The following is a 20,000-nucleotide window of genomic DNA, read 5'->3' as shown; positions in this document are numbered from 1 at the left end:
TTCCATCAGTTTGCAAAGGATTGGGGATTTGAAGTCACCACCTCGAGTCCCAGATACCCACAGTCAAATGGGATGAGTGAAAGAGCGATACAAACCATCAAGAAGGTGCTTAGGAAAGCATTTGAAGATGAAAATGACCCGTACATAGCTCTCCTGGAGTACAGGAACACTCCAGTCTCAGGACTAAAGGAGTCCCCTGCACAATTGCTGATGAGTCGCATGTTGAAGTCCAAGTTGCCTTCTACTGTATCCCTCTTGAAGCCTCAAGTGGTTCACAATGCCTATGACAAGCTCAAGGAGCGTAGGGATAAACAGAAGATATACTACGATCACGGTGTAAGGCGGTTACCTGAAATCAAGCCACATGCAACAGTGCGTATACGAATGGGAAAGACCTGGGAGCCTGCAACTGTTACTTCCCAGCATGCTGCTCCTAGATCCTATGTAGTCTCAACACCTGACGGCACTGCCTACCGTCGCAATCGTCGACATTTGTTGCTGACAAATGAGCCCCCAGTCGTGAGTACGGGACCACCCCTTGATGAAGCGGTGATACCGCCTGTCTCTGCCACACCCGCGGTTCCTGTTAGTAATGCTGAATCGGCCCTGCCTGCTGCCAATGAAAGCAGCCCTCTGCCAACACAAGCAAAGTGTACCTCCAGTGGCCGTATTGTGAGATTGCCAGCAAGATACAAGAACTATGTTATGAACTGAACTGTTCTCTTACAGTAAACAATGCAAACATTCTAGGAAAGTTTTTTTTATTGACTCATGCTTAATGAGTGGTTGATCATTCATTCCAGGTTTATCTTGTTTAAAAAAAAGGGAGGTGTCATGATTAATTGCATAATTAGAATACATTATCATAGCCTCCACGTGCTTGTAAGAACTTAGGCTTATGCAATAAACCTTGTTGTTGTTAACATGTCGCTTGTGTGCGAGTGAACATTATACTTTCATTCAAACCAAACAAACAACAGATGGGCCTGTTAGCGAAATTAGCTTCAGAAAGCGTGGGCGACCTGCATTACTGCCTGAAGACCTTATGAAAAAGACCATCGAAACGATACAAGCCCTGCGACTAAAAGGTGCCCCGGTAACAGCTGCCGTGATAAATGCTATTGCCAAAGGAATAGTTATGGCCAATGACCGTACCATATTGGTTGAACACGGGGGCTACTTGAGCCTTAGTTATGACTGGGGTCGGAATGTCCTCTACCGCATGGAGAGAGAAGGCAAGAAGATGACAATGAGAATGGCTACCACTGAGAAGATACCCGTGGCCCCGGGAGTCTTGAAGGAAGCGAAACTGTAGTTCCAGCGAAAGATCAAAACCCTACAAGCCATACAAAGTGTGCCAGAAGATCTGATTCTCAATTTCGATCAAACCCCATTGTCCTATGTCTGTTCCGCAAGTCACACCCTCCATAAAAATGGGGAAAAGAGTGTGCCACTTGTGGGAAAGGGGAAAAAGAAGCAGATTACTGAAACTTTCACGGTAACAATGTCAGGTCTTTTTCTCCCGATGCAGCTAATTTACGAGGGTAAGTTTCTGAAAGGAAAGTTTCAGGAGTGGTATGCAACGGAAATCGCAAAGCAGGTCGACAAAGGTGTTGATGTACACTCCATTGATGTCAGCACTAAGTTATCTGTAATGAAGCCGATTCACGCCCGCTGGCTTGTTGGTTTAAACGATTACCTCCGAAACAAACCAGATGTGGTAAGGAAGGGTTTTGAGATGGCAGGCATAGTGGAGGCTTTCACTAAAGTACTGGAACCAGAAGATCCTTTTGAAGATCTTGTCTCAGATCAAAGTTAAGCCACATTGCGCTTCAAAGCCCTTAGTTCCCTTTCTGGACCGAACTCTATAGTTGAGACACTGCTTGACAGGGGCGTAGCCAGGATTTCTAGGATGGGGGGTTCCAAATTGGTTCCAACGAAAACGGTTGGTCTAAAAATACAAGACTTTGGCGTTTACGCTATGTAAACATAAGACGCTTTGGTTTCCGTTGTTTATCGCTTCCTCGATATTTATCTCTCGGTGGTAATTGATGCTCATCAACGCCAGCCCAGCCTCTCGCTCGCTTGACATTGTCGACCTCAGGTATGTTTTTAACCTTCTTAGTGTACTGAATGAGAGTTCACATTCAGCTGACGTTATCGGCAACGTGCACAACATGCAGATCAAGGTGTGGATGTTAGGAAAGAACTCTCGATCGCATACACCTTATTCCAAAATGGCAGCCATTTTAGTATTCTTTTGTTTCATTGTAAACTGGCCTTTTTGGCCTCGCTTTCAAACGTAGAATTCAAAAGACTATTTAACCTTGAACGAGGCCAACAGGGCCACTTGTAATCAAACAAAAGAATACTAAAATGGGGGCCATTTTGGAGTAAGGTATATGCTGCGAGTGTCTGAACTGCACTGGTGGGGAGGTCGGCATCCTCAGTGCTGCACCACTTTCTCTTCCATCGCAGGAGCTCAACATGAACCAAATCAGAAGAAAGAAGGTCGTTCTCATAAAACTCCAGCGCTGCTTCAATGTCAGTATTTCTGTCTCATGTCTCCGAAAATGCAAGTAAAACGCAGATAGATAACACAATGACGTTCACTGTACTTATTGTAAGCATAGAACAAAACGAAGAATTTCAGGAATCGAGAGTCCATTACACTCTTGCTGGGATAAAATCACTGTTAAAAATAGGAGAGGGGGGGTTCCTTGGCTCGAGAGGGGGGGTTCCGGAACCCCTGGAACCCTCCCTTGGCTACGCCCCTATTGAGGCATAAGCTTGATTGAGTTTGTGTTATTTTCTCGTTGGTGTATCCGGCTGTAAAACCTTGAAGGTACAGTAAAACTATCATTTTCACAAATTTTATTTCAGTCTAATTCATGTTTTTTAGTCGTAAATTTACTTTAGACATATTTCAATGCAGTGTCCAAAATTTTTGTCCGAAAATTGTCCGAAATGATGGAAAAAGTGTCCGAAAGTTAAACGTCCGAAATTTTTTGCAAGTAATGTAGTTGAATTTTCAGTTCAATTATCTGGAGTCTTCGTTTTTCATATACGGCCAGTGTGTATGGAAAACGGAGACCTTTCGGAAATTTATCCCTTTGCATGTGACTCGACAGTGTGCCAGAGAGATGTGAAGTGACGAAGTCGATGAAACAAACGTTACTTGTTCGTCTAGAGAGCAACGAAAAAAGACCTTTCCTTTTCATTTGTACACCGCCTGTTCAATGTTATGTCAACAAGTATGAGACCTTGACTACAGTCATTGCATACGTGCCAACTCTCCCGGATTATCCGGGAGTCTCCCGGATACACAACGAATCTCCCTGTCTCCCGTACGGGTCATTAAATCTCCCGGATAAAAACGACTCTGAACCTTTTACAGACGTTTCTCCATTCTAATTCACTTCTTCATCTCTGAGTTTCAAACACACGTTAATAGAACTAAACCAGAAACCCATAAGGGTTGAAACGTGTAACGCGCGTTCACAGCTTCCGAATATTCAGTGCGAACTGATTGGGTGAATGTTTCAGTGCGAAGTACCATATTTGGAAACCCCTCGCTCTTGTTGTTCCAAATATGGTACTTAGCAAATTGAATATTCAGAAGTTTGTTTCCCAGCACACAAGGGGCCGTTACACGTTTCAACTCTTATGGGTTTCTGACTAAACAAAATGACTTCCTTTAACTATCATAGCCATATAACCGATTGTTTGATTGGATCCCCGATTAACAAAAATAAAAATTCTTGACACAAGTACCCTGTTTTCCCGCAAATTCACACTGGCGGCGGAATATTCTTGTATTCTGAAGGAGCTGCTGGGGGATGGGTGGGTGCATTTAAGGGGGGAAGGGGAGGGGGAGTGGGAAGGTTGATCGAGGTGGGAGGGGTGGGGAGACCGGCTGGAAAAAACTCCAGATTTTAGATCTCTATAGGTTGGCATCTCTGTCATTGGTGGACGTAACGGAAATTTGATATGAAGCATCGCGCTCCAAGAAGCTTGGTTGAACTGAGGTTACTGAACTTAAGTTTTCACGTTGGCACATAGAGCTGTTAGCATTTTGCGTCTTGACAGACGCGGTTTCAAGGATGGAGTTCACGGTTGTACGCATTTTCTTCGTCTTGACTGCCTTTTTATTTCCAATTGAAGCGCAGCATGGCCAGATTGGCGGCGGCGGCGGCGGCGGGAGTTCGAAGACACGAAAGCTGAATTATTAGCGAATGGCAATAATCGAGGTTTTGTATTCATAAACCTTGATCTCTGTTTCCTTTGAATTCTTCCAAATATTTCGCTATATTTATACGATCAATGCTGAGAAGCCAAGCTGGAGACTTCATCCGATAGCTCGTGCATGGCGTAACTTTTCACTTGATTTAATATTTTGATATCGGTATTTATATTCATGTTACGTTGAGGGTTATGGGATTCAGGTATTTTATCACATAAACCGTAAAATTCACATTAGCTCAGAATAATATGTATTTTCCACGGTAAACTGTGTCAATTACAAAGCAGATAAGGTATGTGAAATTTTTTTTAGAGAAAGTCGGTCTTTGTGAAGCCATGCAAATAATACCGCATGTGTTCTCAAAAATCCCTACGAAAAACAAACCACACTCAATTAAACTCTCTAGTAGGATGAAATGTCATGTCTTTTTTCCGATCGCGAGAAGCATCAGGGAAAATGTTTTTTCAAGTTTTCATGTGGAAAAAAGTGATTCTATCACGTAGTTCTTGACTAATATAATATTCCTTTGTAACTTGTTGGCCTCGAGCCCTGAAATTTTATTGAACTGAAGGGTTGCTGGAAGAAAGATAAAATTTGGTTAATTTAATGGTATATCCTAGCGAGATACTGCACGGCAACATCTTTCACGTTGAAGAAATCTTTTTTTTCCCCATTTTTCTCGAGATATTGTCTTCAATACGTTGTTAAGAAAAATGCCAGGAAATTCTATACCGGAAGCCATCTGTGACGACATGCGAGGAGTGACATCCGCTCACTGCTTGCTGCTTTTCGCTCAAAGGTCGGCGAACGCGAATGGCGTAAATCTCGGCCTTTTTCGACTTCGTTATGTTTCGGATGTAAGGGGAAAAAATGCACAGCGCGCTGGAAAAAAGGAGGAAAAATCTTTTGTTTTGACCTTCAAACAAGTTCGAGCATTTGTTAATGCTAAGCCATTCAATTAATTGACCTTTTGACATCCGCTCGTTCAAGAATGCTTCATTTATTGGTAAGTTGGTTATTAATAAACTGTACTGGATTGTTTTCAAGGAGAATATACAAGATTCACCCACAAATTGAATCTATTAACGAGAAAACTCGTCGCAAACTGAAGCAGGGCTTCGTAAGGCCACTTAATTATTTTTTTCAGTAGCTCGTGCTCTGCAGCTGCCGCTACGAGAACGGCCGAGTGTATGCTGCGAGTGTCTGAACTGCACTGGTGGGGAGGTCGGCATCCTCAGTGCTGCACCACTTTCTCTTCCATTGCAGGAGCTCAACATCAACCACATCAGGACAAGGAAGGTCGTTCTCATAAAACTCCAGCGCTGCTTCAATGTCAGTATTTCTGTCTCATGTCTCCGAAAATGCAATTAAAACGCAGATAGATAACACAATGACATTCACTGTACTTATTGTAAGCATAGAACAAAACGAAGAATTTCAGGAATCGAGAGTCCATTACACTCTTGCTGGGATAAAATCACTGTTAAAAATAGGAGAGGGGGGGTTCCGGAACCCCTGGAACCCTCCCCTGGCTACGCCCCTATTGAGGCATAAGCTTGATTGAGTTTTTGTTATTTTCTCGTTGGTGTATCCGGCTGTAAAACCTTGAAGGTACAGTAAAACTATCATTTTCACATATTTTATTTCAGTCTAATTCATGTTTTTTAGTCGTAAATTTACTTTAGACATGTTTCAGCGCAGTGTCCGAAATTTTTGTCCGAAAATTGTCCGAAATGAGGGAAAAAGTGTCCGAAAGTTAAACGTCCGGAATTTTTTGCAAGTAATGTAGTCGACTTTTCAGTTCAATTATCTGGAGTCTTCGTTTTCCAAATACGGCCAGTGTGTATGAAAAACGGAGACCTTTCGGAAATTTATCCCTTTGCATGTGACTTGACAGTGTGCCAGAGAGATGTGAAGTGACGAAGTCGATGAAACAAACGTTACTTGTTCGTCTAGACAGCAACGAAAAAAGACCTTTCCTTTTCATTTGTACACCGCCTGTTCAATGTTATGTCAACAAGTATGAGACCTTGACTACAGTCATTGCTGGACGTAACGGAAATTTGATATGAAGTATCGCGCTCCAAGAAGCTTGGTTGAACTGAGGTTACTGAACTTAGGTTTTCACGTTGGCACATAGAGCTGTTAGCATTTTCCGTCTTGACAGACGCGGTTTCAAGGATGGAGTTCACGGTTGTACGCATTTTCTTCGTCTTGACTGCCTTTTTATTTCCAATTGAAGCGCAGCATGGCCAGATTGGCGGCGGCGGCGGCGGGAGTTCGAAGACACGTAAGCTGAATTATTAGCGAATGGCAATAATCGAGGTTTTGTATTCATAAACCTTGATCTCTGTTTCCTTTGAATTCTTCCAAATATTTTGCTATATTTATACGATCAATGCTGAGAAGCCAAGCTAGAGACTTCATCCGATAGCTCGTGCATGGCATAACTTTTCACTTGATTTAATATTTTGATATCGGTATTTATATTCATGTTACGTTGAGGGTTATGGGATTCGGTTATTTTATCACGTAAACCGTAAAATTTATATTAGCTCAGAATAATATGTATTTTCCACGGTAAACTGTGTCAATTACAAAGCAGATAAGGTATGTGAAAAGTTTTTTAGACTGAGAAAGTCGGTCTTTGTGCAGCCATGCAAATAATACTGCCTGTGTTCTCAAAAATCCCTGCGAAAAACAAACCACACTCAATTAAACTCTCTAATAGGATGAAAGGTCATGTCTTTTTTCCGAGAAGCATCAGGGAAAATGTTTTTTCAAGTTTTCATGTGGAAAAAAGTGATTCTATCACGTAGTTCTTGACTAAGATAATACTCCTTTGTAACTTGTTGGCCTCGAGCCCTGAAATTGTTGCTGGAAGAAAGATAAAATTTGGTTAATTTAATGGTATATCCTAGCGAGATACTGCACTGCAACATCTTTCGCGTTGAAGAAATCTTTTTTTCCCCATTTTTCTCGAGATATTGTCTTCAATACATTTTTAAGAAAAATGCTAGGAAATTCTATACCGGAAGCCATTTGTGACGACATGCGATGGGTGACATCAGCTCACTGCTTGCTGTTTTTCGCTCAAAGGTCGGCGAAGCGAATGGCGTAAAGCCCTGGCCAAACTATCGAACAAAGTTGGATTCAACACTCCAACTTTGCTCGATCCAACATTGTTCGACCGTTTGGCCACCCATGTTGGATGATATTCGTCTAACATTTTTTGCTCGATCAAGTGTTGGATAGAGTTTGCTTTTGATCAAACATTGCGACCAACAATTCTGCTCGACGCAACAATGTTGCAGTGTTTTGCCGCTCTTCCAACAAAGTTGTGTCCTGAATCTAGTCACGTTCGCGCTACTAGCCAATCACGATTCGCTATTTTATTTTCAAGCCTAGGCTTCTAGCATTATTTGCAACAAAGATGGCGGACAAGGATCAACAGCCAGAAACATTGATCAGCGAATATGAAGCAAGGCCATGTCTTTGGGGCACTTTTAGTCCCCTAATCACTATCGCTCTGTTCTCATCATCTCCTAAACGCCGATGTATTTTGTATTTTTTTGTACACGTTCTCTTAACCATTTTTTTGATTTTCCTCGTTTGAATCCAGTTTCCGTCCTCAAACAGCTCCAGTAACACAAGCGCTACGAGCGGTTTCCGTTTCAGTGTTAGCGTCATATTTATAAATTTAGCGCCAACTTGAACTTGAATCAGTTTCGTAAAGCAATGTTGGATGAGTGTTTTGCCACTACCTCAACATTTACACCCCACAATGTTGCATGTGGAATCCAACTTTGTTCGATAGTTTGGCCAGGGCTTAAGTCTCGGCCTTTTTCGACTTCGTTATGTTTCGGATGCAAGGGGAAAAATCGGGGGAAAATGCACAGCGCGCTGGAAAAAAGGAGGAAAAATCTTTTGTTTTGACCTTCAAACAAGTTCGAGCATTTCTTACTGCTAAGCCATGCAATTAATTGACCTTTTGACATCCACTCGTTCAAGAATGCTTCATTTATTGGTAAGTTGGTTATTAATAAACTGTACTGGATTGTTTTCAAGGAGAATATACAAGATTCACCCACAAATTGAATCCATTAACGAGAAAAGTCTTCGCAAACTGAAGCAGGGCTTCGTAAGGCCACTTAATTAATATTTTTCAGTAGCTAGCGCTCTGCAGCTGCCGTCACGAGAACGGCCGAGTATTCCGCAGTTTTACTCCTTATTGAGGTAGATTTTATAGTGCTGCAAAAGCAGCTGCAGATCGTCACACGCCCCATGTAGCTCATTTGCCTAGCATGCGAACGTTTCAATATACTGCAGATATTAAGTTATGAGTATGATATCAGATGTGCTGAGCTCTAATAAACTTGAATCTTCCCTATGAGAATCAATTTGTACATTGTAGCAGCAACAACACAGTTCATGTATTAATTATCAGGTCTACACTGTAGTCACATTTCTAATCTTATGAAGAACAATGTACCCTCTCAAGAAAAATTGTTTCATATTTAAACTGAATGTTTTCCAGGTCCAGGCATATGCCCAGAATTCGAAAGTGCAGAGTGCCCAGAGGATCTGGTCGATTTTTGTACTGAAGGAGAAGATAGCGAGTGTCCCTATGGCTACAAATGTTGTTTTACTGGGTGTGAATTTGATTGTTTAGGTGAGTTGTTGAGTCGTCACATCATCGTCATCATCATAATCATTATCATCCCTCTGTTATAAATCACTGCTCAAGCCATGCCATGTGCTTTTGGAATAGGTTTCACGTGATGTCAACATGCACAAATTACCTCAACAGACTTAAATGTACGTAGGAGTAGCATGTATAATTGTAGAATAATTACATCTGCGCACTCTTCAGCAACCTTGAACTAGAATTCGTTTCCAACCAGTATTAAAAAAATAGAAAACATGTACCGTGTTTCTATCGAGTTATAGAAACACGAGTGAAAGTTTGGAAGAACGAGAAATGCTGTGGGAACACGAGCCACAGGCGAGTGTTTCCACAGCTTTTTCGAGTTCTCCCAACCTTTCACTCAAAGCGTAAATGTACATTTTGCATCAACGTTTCTTCTGTATTTTCCACATTTAGAGGCTTTACCTGGACCTACACCTACACCAACTCCGACAAAGGTAATTCCTGTTTTATTTGTGTGGTTGGCATTTGAAGTCTGTAGTTTACAAACGAAAGTACTTTTGCTGCAGTGAATTGTATGCAATATTTCCCAAAATCATTCCAACAGATATTTGAGGATTTAACTGATCTATGTGTTTTAAATCGGTCAGTATAAAATAAGGACCGCGGACTGCGGACTACGGACCCGGACTGCGGACCAGGTATAAAATGCTGGCTGAATACAAAACACTGTGAAAAAGACACAGAGCAAAGAAATAGCAATAGGCTGACGACATGAAATGAAGTACGAAATGAGAATGGTGGGAAAAATATTTCGCGCCATAATTATCAACCGTGGGCCGGTTGCTCAAATCCTGGTTAGTGCTAACCGTTGGTTAAGAGGTATCAAAACCTATACGTTTCCATGGTATTTAACGCTGGTTAGGGCTAACCATGCCTCGAGCAACCCGGGCCATAGCGTTAAACTGGATATTTTTTGGCTTCTCAAAACGACGATCAATACCTCACTGAAGGTTTTAGTTGAAATTGCAAAACGTTTGTATGGAGGTTGTATTTATCAGAGGTAAGACACGAAAGTAATTTATGAAATCCTTCGCGGGTCACCAGCTTTACGTTTGAAAATCGGTCAGTGTAAAACGCAGACTGCAGACCGGGGGTACAATGCAGACCAGGGGTAAAATGCAGACTGCAGACTGCAGACTGCGGGTAAAATAAAATAATAATGAAAACGAGTTATAAGGATAAAAGCCAACACAACACAATCGCTCTTTTGCCCTACCGCATGTTATAAATCCGGATTTTCATCGAACTCTGTAAGAATTGAAGCTATTTGAATCCTTGTTGTTGTAGGAAAAAGTATAGTGTCGTGAACGGGTCTCGCGACAAATAATCACGCGCTTGATGTAATTTTAAAATTATTTATTTTCCTACGATTCTAGCTTGACACGTTGTCTCTGAAAAAACTCTCCTCTCATACAGCACAAAAAAAGGTCTAAAGTTCACCGAGATTATATTTCCAATAGCTTACATTTCAAGTCTTAGGGTTCGGCAGTTCGGGTTTCAAAATCACGCAATGTAACGCTAACGTCCGCGACACTCTCCCCCTATTTGACTCTTATGATGTCAAATATAAATTGAACAAGGTAAACGATAACATTAACAACTCTAAATCACATTGAAAAGTTCAGTTCTCATTTAGTTCATCTTCTGCTATCGCAGCTATGCGCTGACGGGCACTGACTGCAGCACGTCTAGGTTGGAACTCTGAAGCTCGAGCATTCAATCTAGCAGTCCCCTCTTGGGTGTTTCTGTCACAGGACAGCCCAAGTGGATAGAGATGTTGAACTGGTCGTTCCAGGAAAGATTTTCCAGCCCTCAGTCGCACTGCTCTCACTATCCCGTCTCTACCAGGGATTAACTTGTCCACTACACCGATCCTCCACAATCCTCGATTTCTTTCTTCACCCTTGATAAGTACAACGTCTCCCGGATTCAAGGCTGTTTCTTTGGTTTTCTGGTTAAGGTTGTGGCGCTCTCTGAGGGACTTGAGGTACTCGTTTTTCCATCTCAACCACAGCACCTCCTTGCACCTTCGCAGGTACTTGGCTCGTTTTCTGAGGCTGTCGTCCTCCATGTTACTCGGATCTTCCTCTGGGAGTTGATTTGGTTGGCCGAAGAGCATAACGCTGGGGGTCAGTATCGGCATTTGGACGTCGTCCTCCACATAATCGAGGGGTCTGTCGTTAACAATTCTCTCCACATCTGAGATCACCTCTTCAAGTTCGTGCCATCTGAGGTTCCCATTACCAATAGACTTGTACAGACTCTGCTTCACTACGCCGATCAATCTCTCAAATTGTCCCCCCCACCATGGGGCTCGGCTGAGGTTGAATTGCCAAGTTATTTCTTGTCTGGCGAGGAAGTCGTTCAACTTTTCATCCTTCATAACGTTCCTCAGCCACTTCGCTGCTGCCACAAAGGTTTTCCCATTGTCTGAAAAGATCTTTTCGGGGCGCCCTCTTCTTGATATAAATCGTTTTAAGCTGCTTAGGAACTCGTCAGTGCTCTGGCTCGGTAACAGGTCCTGGTAGACCGCTCGGGTGAGACTACAGGCGTAAAGAACAATGTAAGCCTTCATTTCCTTTTTGGTCTTGCTGAGGTAATTAATTGGTCCAGCAAAATCCACTCCAATGAACTTGAATGGTACTGATCCAGCTGTTCTTTCCTTCGGCAAGTTGCCTGTTGGTGGATTTGGGAGTGCCGCCACTTGAAATCTTTTGCAGCCATGACAGCCCCTAATCACTTGCTTTGTCAAACGTCGTAACCGTGGTACCCAGTACTTCTCTCGAACCTTCGCCATCGTCATGCCGACTCCCCCGTGCAAGGTTTGAGTGTGCAAGTGCATGACCAGCTTCTTGGTGAACAGTGCACTGTCGGGTAAGTAGATTGGATAATCTCCTTGAATGCGGCCCCTGCATTCATATAAACCGTCTTCGTTCTTCTGAAGGTTTAATCGTAGCTGATCTTCTTTGAAACTGGCTGTATTCAGGCATCTGACTTGACTATCTCGCACCCAGAACTCTATCCGACGGTTTATCTCCGCAGTGTTGAGAGGACCGCTGATCTTCTGTTGATGTTTCAACTTGCAGTTTTGGATAAACCGTGTTATCCATGAACAAATTCGAACCGCCCTCCAAAGATCCCACTTCTGTAATAACTGGTCAAGTTCTTTGTCGTCTGCTATTGCCACGGCGAGAACTTCCTTGATCACTTTTGCCTCAGCTTGAGTTTCTTTGCTTGGGCTAGTAACGATGTCTGACGGCCAATTCTCTGGGTATGGTAACCAGGACGGTCCTTGAAACCACAGATCCGCACATTCTCCTGCTTTTCCTCCTCGATTGCCCAGATCGGCAGGGTTTTCCTTTGAACCCACGTGGCGCCAATAAATGTACTCCTTGTCTTGGATTTTTCGGACGCGATTACTCACGAATTGCTTGTACTCCCCACCATCCTTGATCCAGTGGAGAGCAACACTGCTATCTAGCCAGCAATGGACACTTGTTACGGGAAATCCTTGTAGGGCTTGTTTCACGTTGTGCACCAGATTAGTAGCCATATGGCCGGCTACCAGTTCAAGCCTCGGTATGGTTAATCCCTTCTTTGCAAGCCTGGACTTGGCGGCTACGAGTCCCTGTGATATACCTGAGGGTTGATGAGACACAGCGTATACTGCTGCTGATAAGCCTTGGCTGCTTGCGTCGCCGAAAGCGTGGAGGTTAATGCTGGTTATTTCTTCCTGGTACTGAACGATGCTTCTTGGTGCTTCAATTATTTCGGGAAGATTTCCCTCCCACGTCTTCCAGCTGGCCGTCTGTTTCCTTGGTAGTTCTTGGTCCCATGGAATTCGCAGCTCACACGCTTGTCGGTAGAGCATCTTTCCCTCCAGAGTGATGGGCGATGCTAACCCTAAGGGATCATATATCTTTGCTAACTTCCCCAGGACTTCTCTCTTGGTGACATTCTCGATCGCTTCCGGAAAGCTGATTTGAATTTTGTCCGTGGCCTTGTTCCAGCGCACACCGAGTAATTTCGTTTCTCCTCCTTTTACACCCAACTGGTCTTTGGCGTAGGTTTGGGCTTCGCATCCTTGAGAACTCTGCTGCTCTTCTGGTCCTTCCTCTCGATATTCTGGCCGCTCCAGGATAGGGACATTAGAGTGCCATTTATGTAGCTCGAATTTTGCCTCTCTGAAGATGGTCTGGGACATTTCCTTTAAATGCTGTGCACGCGCGATCGTTTTATCGCCGCTGATTAGGTCATCGATGTAAAGGCTTCTTCTTATTTCCTCTACTGTGTCTGGATACTTGTGTTGGAGGTTGTTAAGATGCTGTTCGATTACTCCGCCCAACAGAAATGGCGACGTTGACATCCCGAACAGCGCCCGTGTGAAACGCAGGGTTTCGATTTCCTTGCTCTCCAAATCTCTCAACCACTGAAACCGCATTGCGTCTCGGTCTTCCTCTCTTATTCGCACTTGCAAGAAGGCTTGCCTTAGGTCTCCAGCTAATGCCACTGGGTGGAAGCGGTTCCTTGTCAGCACACTCCAGAGCTTGTTCTGCAATGGTGGCCCAGTCTCAAGGCAGTCGTTGAGGGATGGGGCCTGGTGGTAGGCTCGCGCAGAAGCATCATAAACAATGCGGATTTTTGTGCTCTCCGCCGTCTCTCGCACCACTGGTTTGTGTGGGATATAGAATTCTTTGCCTTATGGTTCGCCTTCGGCACTCTCGACTATTCCTTGGGCTAGTTGATCTCGGATGATTTCATCGTACTTTTCCCACATCCCTGGTTGCTTCTCCAGCTTCTTTACGAGGTTCTCCAGGCGTTTCAGACTTCCTGGCTTATTGTTGGGAAGAGGTGGATGGTTGCCCTTCCAGAGTAAGCCAGTCTCGTACCATCCTTCTGGGTCCCTTAGGAGTTGCTCCTTGAACTCTTCGTAAACAAGGTCTTGATCGCCAACCGAATGGTCTTGTAATCCGAGCACGTCAAGTCTGCAGAGGTTCTCGTAGTCAACAGCGGAAGTTTGTGTTAGGAACATGCTGGTGAGATTTGGTTCACTTCCGGGTGACAACATAGTCCACCCCAGGCGCGTCCATTCTGCGATAGGTTCTCCGGGTTTGCCGATTCTGGGTGTGGTCTCTGTTTTGACTTGAGCGTACTCGCTGGCACCAAGGATAAGGTGAACTGGTAAATCCCTTTTCGTATCGATGTCGTCCATTTCTACCCCTTTCAGATGATGGTATCGTCCAATCATGTCCTTGTATCCCGGGTTGCCTAAGCTGAGCAGGACACCACGATTTACTTTGGTTACCTCGGTCCGAAGCTGAAATGCACCTGATAAGCTCTTAACGACGACTTCATGGATTTCAATCTCTCTTGTTGTTGCCTGCATCATCATTTCGATTCGTTTCAGCTCTTTTCGCACTGGTTGTTTCCTTAGTCGGTCGAGTAATGCGGCCGAAGCATATGAGCTCCCAGCACCGATATCAAGTAGGGCGCGACAATGTATCCCTCCCACGTTAACTACAACGACTGGATAGGTAACCGCGCCTCTTCCGGTTGCCACTAACATATGTTCTTGATGCTGAGATGTTTCCTCACAGATAGATGAATGATGACGCCGTTTGCAAATTCTGCAGGTGGAAGTGCTGCGACATTCTGAGGCCTTATGATTTGCACCAGTGCAATTGAAACAAAGTTGTTTTACGTTCAACAGTCTCCTTCGTTCTTGTATCGTGGTGACTTTATCGCAGTTGATGGACTGGTGAGATGAATTATCGCAGTAAACGCACGGCTTTCTTCTGGGGTCTTGTTGGTTGGCCTGGTACGTCCTTGATCGAGGTGGCTTAGGCAGCGTTGGTTTTTCTTGCTGATATTTATCTTCCAATTTCGGAGGATTTCTTTCTGTCCACTTGCTCAAGGCTTCAAGTAGTTTCGGAAAATCCCATTCCTGCCAGTTGTCATCAGTGCGCACCAGGTCACCTTTTATACCCTCCAACTTGTCGAGCGTCATTCGAACGTAACCATTGATTTCCTTTAATTTACCCATAGTCTCCAATGCTTGAAGATTTGGGGACAACTTCTGGTAAAATTCCATGATTTTGTTGGGGTTCGTTCCATGGATAGCGGGCAAAGACATTACGTTGTTTACATACGCGTTAACTATTTCGCTAACCTTTCCATAATTAGTGTTCAAAATGCTTTTCGCCCTCTCGTAGCCTTCTATAGTAAAGGGTAGGCCGTCAACTGTTGTTCTAACCCGTGGCTCCAGCAGCTCCTTCAGATAAGAAAATTTGGTGATTTGGGGCACATCAGCCGAGTCAATTTCTGCTTTGAACTGGTTCCAAAACCTCAGCCAATCTGTATGCGTGCCATTGAACCTTGTAATTTGTAATTTGGGCAGCTTCGCGTTGATTGATTGTTCTTTAATCTGGCATTTTCGGTTTTCTTCGATTTTCGCCTCGTATTTAAGTTTCTGCTCTAATTTTTCCTTTTCAAAACGCATCTCTTCTTGAAATTTCTTTTCTCTAATTACAGCTGCTTCATCTTCCTCCCTTTTCTTTTCGTTTTCGAGCGCCGCGCTCCTGAACGTCTTAATTTTTGACCCGAGGTTGTCAATGGCCTTTTCAAACACGCTTAATTTTTCTTCAAGGTCTGTGCTCCATTTTAAGATTTCTTCTCCGTCATCCCCCTCTTCGAACCTCAATTCTTGTACTCTTACCTTGAGGTCATGAACTTCGTCCACTTTCTTGGCTAAAGTTGTTTTCAATCTCTCTACTGATGCGAAGTTTTCCTTTTTCACCGCGTCGCTTGTCTGTCCATTCGTAAAGGTGAGAAGTTGTAGTTTCGCCTCTATTGATTTGTAAAGGTCTTCCATGCTTTCCAGTGTCCTGGCGGGGTCGCCACTTTTGTCGTGAACGGGTCTCGCGACAAATAATCACGCGCTTGATGTAATTTTAAAATTATTTATTTTCCTACGATTCTAGCTTGACATACCCTGGGCACCAGAGGTTTTTCTCGCGTGCGGGGGGAATTTTCGGTGTCGGCCAAAGGCCGACACAGCTTCGGCCGTAGGCCGAAGCCACGAGCGGCGAAGCCGCGAGAAAAACCTCTGGCACGGAGCGGTGCTTTTTACCGTCCCCGTTGACCTTTGAGCTTTTTTATCGGATTACATTTATGCCAATCACATGGACGTCTCACGTGGATCGGCACGTGAAGAAATGTCAGAAATGGGTTTCCAATTACAGAAGGTCAAGAGGGGTCAATTCTCCATTTTTCGTTCAGGATAAGCGCCTCAGGGTTTGCAAAGATGAACGAGTATTTCCCAGCGAGTGCGCCATCTTGGTCGGCATCATCTCCGGATAAACAAGTACATGAAATTCCCCGCTGTCGTAACTCCTTCATATGGCATTCGATTAGGGCATTCAACGGGCAAACAACAATCACAATTGCACTTTTCGGATAGTCGCAGTATCCCATTTGGTTAAGACGTAAACAAAGACCTGGAATAAGCTGAAACAACAACGATTTACCGGAACCGGTTGGCAAGACAGCAAGAACGTCCTTGCGTTGAATAAAATTAAATACCCCACTTGTTTGCACATCACTTAACTTCTCTACACCGTCAAAACTTTCTAGTACATTGCTTATACTTTCCTTCAGTGCCTTCCCCAAACTTTCACAAACCGCCATCACAACACTTCTGGCAGTACGCTTACGTGATGTCAACAATATTCTTTCACGTGCTGGTCTATTCTTGTCGACCAATTGTAGCGTCTGTCCCTCAGGTGGTCGTTCGGAGCCAATCAGCCGTCCTGTCCAAAATCTGGACCAACTGATCTAACTGAGCTAACGATTGGTTCGACGCTATCAAAGGAATAGCGCTCTGGTCCAGAGGCTTTTCGCGCGGGTCACTATAAAGACTTGACTGAAAACCGGAAACCGCGCTAGAAAAGTCTCTGGCACCCAGGGTAAGCTTGACACGTTGTCTCTGAAAAAACTCTCCTCTCATACAGCACAAAAAAAGGTCTAAAGTTCACCGAGATTATATTTCCAATAGCTTACATTTCAAGTCTTAGGGTTCGGCAGTTCGGGTTTCAAAATCACGCAATGTAACGCTAACGTCCGCGACAATAGTTTCGTTAAGTGAGTTGCTTTTAGGCAATGAAATCACCACCCGCTACTGTCCATTTAGCTGCACTGAACAAAGTCACCGAGAGTAATTACTTAATAACTCAATTTATTTTGACAGGCATGAGACATAGATAACGTGGATTTTGCAACAATCTAACGTTTCAGTCGGCTTAAGCCAGTATCACTGAGATGTAAAAATTTCTTAGTAGGATCCTTTCATTACTGGTTGCTAAACCCAGTCGGAATCTCTGTAGCGTTTCGTCGTTTTATTACTGGGTTGCCTATGGCAAACCAATCGAGGTCTGCGTTGATTTCGTCGTTTTTTACTGGGTTGCCTATGGCAAACCAGTCGAGATTTCGTCGTTTTTTTGTTTTTTTCCGTGTCGGTAAAAGTCTTGCCTGTCACTCCCCTGCTAAGAGGTGGCTTTGTGCACAGAGCCTTCTGCGCGTATTTTCTTAGGATCGAGAGGGTAGTGGGAAATGCGTAGATTTCTCTGGTGGACACAGTAGAACGATTAACTTAACCGGCTATGGCGTCGAAAGTCATGTAACGCGAATGGCGTTTTAGTGGATCTTTGAACAAAATATACCCTTATGAAGCTCATGAATGGCAGGTCAATTGGATATACAGGCGGTGGAATCTTAAAAGCGACGAGTAATGGACTTCGTCAACAATCTATCGCCTGTCGAGCCGAAATCAAAGTGAGCTGTATTTACCTCAAGTACATGGTAATTTGACACGATTGAGTTTCTTGCCTTCACGCACGCAATGAAATAGGAAGAGGTTCTCGCCTCTAAGAGCAAATATGTTGTTTGTTTCGATAAATTTTTCGCTGGAAAAGGATTCTGTGGTATTTTCTGCCTTTGTGAATTATAATATCATGTTGTGTATTGAATTTTCGAGCTTAAGGTTGAAATGTGATAGGGGAGAAGTTTTTTAGTATTGCTCTGTAAGCAGGAAGGGTTCACAGGCCTGTTGGAAGCTTGCTTGAGTTTCAGCAAAATGAGCCCCAAAATCAGTGAAAAATTGTGACGCAGATGAATAATAAAGTAGCTGCCATTTCCAAAATGATGAAATTACCTGGTGGTAAATAACGTCGAACGCGTCTTGGAGAGTAAATTTTGACTTTGCATAAACTAGAGTTGTGCGATTGTGATCTTTGTTTTGACTTCGCTCATTTCATTGTCAAACTTTATACCACTTGACAGAAAAAGAAACTTACAAAAACCCGGTATCTTGCCATCATTTGACACAGATGCTTCACTGTTTGGCGAGTAAACATGCGGTGGTAACTTAAGGACGTTCGCGCCCAAAACGTTCCCACGTACAGATTTTTTTAAACTTGTCACGCACAAAGGTAATGATCTACTTTTGCCAAAAAGGCAAAAAAAATGGGGGGTCACCGTGCTCGTTTTCGAGATCATGTTTAGAAGATTGCGTTACTTTAAGACGAACTTAGCTTACAACTGTCAGCACTAAAAAAGCTACATGAGTGAAATTTAGATCAGGTAAACGTACTCAGTTCAACATAACTAATATAACTGAATTAATCTTTGCAGCTGATGTCTTTTTCTGAGGTAAAATAGACCTTGAAAAACGATACATATTTGTCTAAGAAAGAAAACTTCGGTCGCACGAGAGCATAAAAGGCCAAATATTTGTAACTTCTCACGTACAGATTTTTTTTGTTTTTTGTTAAAATGGACAAAATCAAGAAAGGATGTGATCTACGGAAAGAAGAATGGGGGTCACCGAGCATTCAAGAGAGTAAAATCGCTGCGAAGTTCTCAAAGCGATTGTCTATTCGCACTGTCACGCCATTGCGTGACATTTCCGAGAAGACCTGGGTCCACAGCTATCCCATGATGCCACATACTTTCATGTTCCATTCTTGTGGAAAATTTTTGCGCCTTTAGCATCGTGTTTACCTGCGTGGTCTACGATGCATGACGCGTGCGTGACATGTGCGAAAAGATGCGCAGTAGCAATGGGCGCGAACGTCCTTAATAACGGCGCCCGCTGAATTCCGGTCATGTCACTTTCGATTTGGCGATTTATTTGAACGTAGCAAAAATCTCCCAAAATGTTTGTCGCTGATCGTAACTTTTTATATTCTATATTCACGGTTCAAAATTAATGTTGTTTTCATGTCGTAAATATGTTATTCTCGATCGACCGTCCTGGAGACTTCCTTCCGCTCTTTCTAAAAACTGTGTATCAATAGTTATTTACTTTTGCATCAATATTTGTTTTTGCATAAAGCAAGCTAACAAGATCTGTACCTTGCTGAGTTCGCATTTGTTAGCGTTAATAGTATTTTCGGTCCGATGCTTCTGTTTTATGAGGGGTATATTATTTTGGTCTCCCATCCAAATGCTAACCCCGCCGAACAGGGCTTGACTTCAGTGAACTAGCTGTCAGATGCTCAGCGGGCACGCTTAAACTTGTTGTGAAAAGAAGTTTATTAACATGTCAGCCCAGAAGCCAATGTTTCTCACTTCCCATTTATTTTCTTCAATCTTTCTGGGTTCAGTACTTTGCTAGTAACCACACGTCTTCTCAGACTATTTACCCAAGACTTCTACCATGGCACTACAATGATAGACAATACCAAAACAATATCGTGCACTGTTAGAGCTACATATTACGCAAGGACAGATCTGTTTCATCGTACGAACGTGTGAGCACCTGTGAGCCAAAGGGCCTGTTCTGGTATGACTTCTTAATGACCTTGAAAAAAATTGTTTGGAACGGTCACGTACCACAGGCAACCCAGTGTACCCTCACGGAGGGTCTAGTTTATTTTTTTCCGTGTCGGTAAAAGTCTTGCCTGTCACTCCCCTGCCAAGTGGTGGCTTTGTGCATAGAGCCTTCTGCGCGTATTTTCTTAGGATCGAGAGGGTAGTGGGAAATGCGTA

The 20,000-nt window shown here is 43.5% G+C and overlaps 1 protein-coding gene and 1 pseudogene across 1 annotated transcript in view; one reads left to right on the top strand and one right to left on the bottom strand.

The window, feature by feature from the left end:
- The first annotated feature begins 6,201 nt into the window (after positions 1-6,201).
- Positions 6,202-20,000, top strand: part of LOC138012712 (uncharacterized) — a 48,812-nt gene continuing 35,013 nt past the window's right edge. The window contains exons 1-3 of the mRNA XM_068859577.1: positions 6,202-6,533; positions 8,781-8,915; positions 9,348-9,388. Coding sequence (XP_068715678.1) covers positions 6,425-6,533; positions 8,781-8,915; positions 9,348-9,388 — 285 coding nt within the window. The 5' untranslated portion in view covers positions 6,202-6,424. The remainder of the gene's footprint in view (positions 6,534-8,780; positions 8,916-9,347; positions 9,389-20,000) is intronic.
- LOC138013272 (uncharacterized) lies at positions 10,296-15,932 on the bottom strand (annotated as a pseudogene).

The sequence above is a fragment of the Montipora foliosa genome, chromosome 8, assembly GCF_036669935.1.
Source record: "Montipora foliosa isolate CH-2021 chromosome 8, ASM3666993v2, whole genome shotgun sequence".
In the NCBI taxonomy this organism is placed as follows: domain Eukaryota; kingdom Metazoa; phylum Cnidaria; class Anthozoa; order Scleractinia; family Acroporidae; genus Montipora; species Montipora foliosa.
Note: the sequence above shows the minus strand (reverse complement) of the source record. Positions and strands in the feature narration are given on the sequence as shown.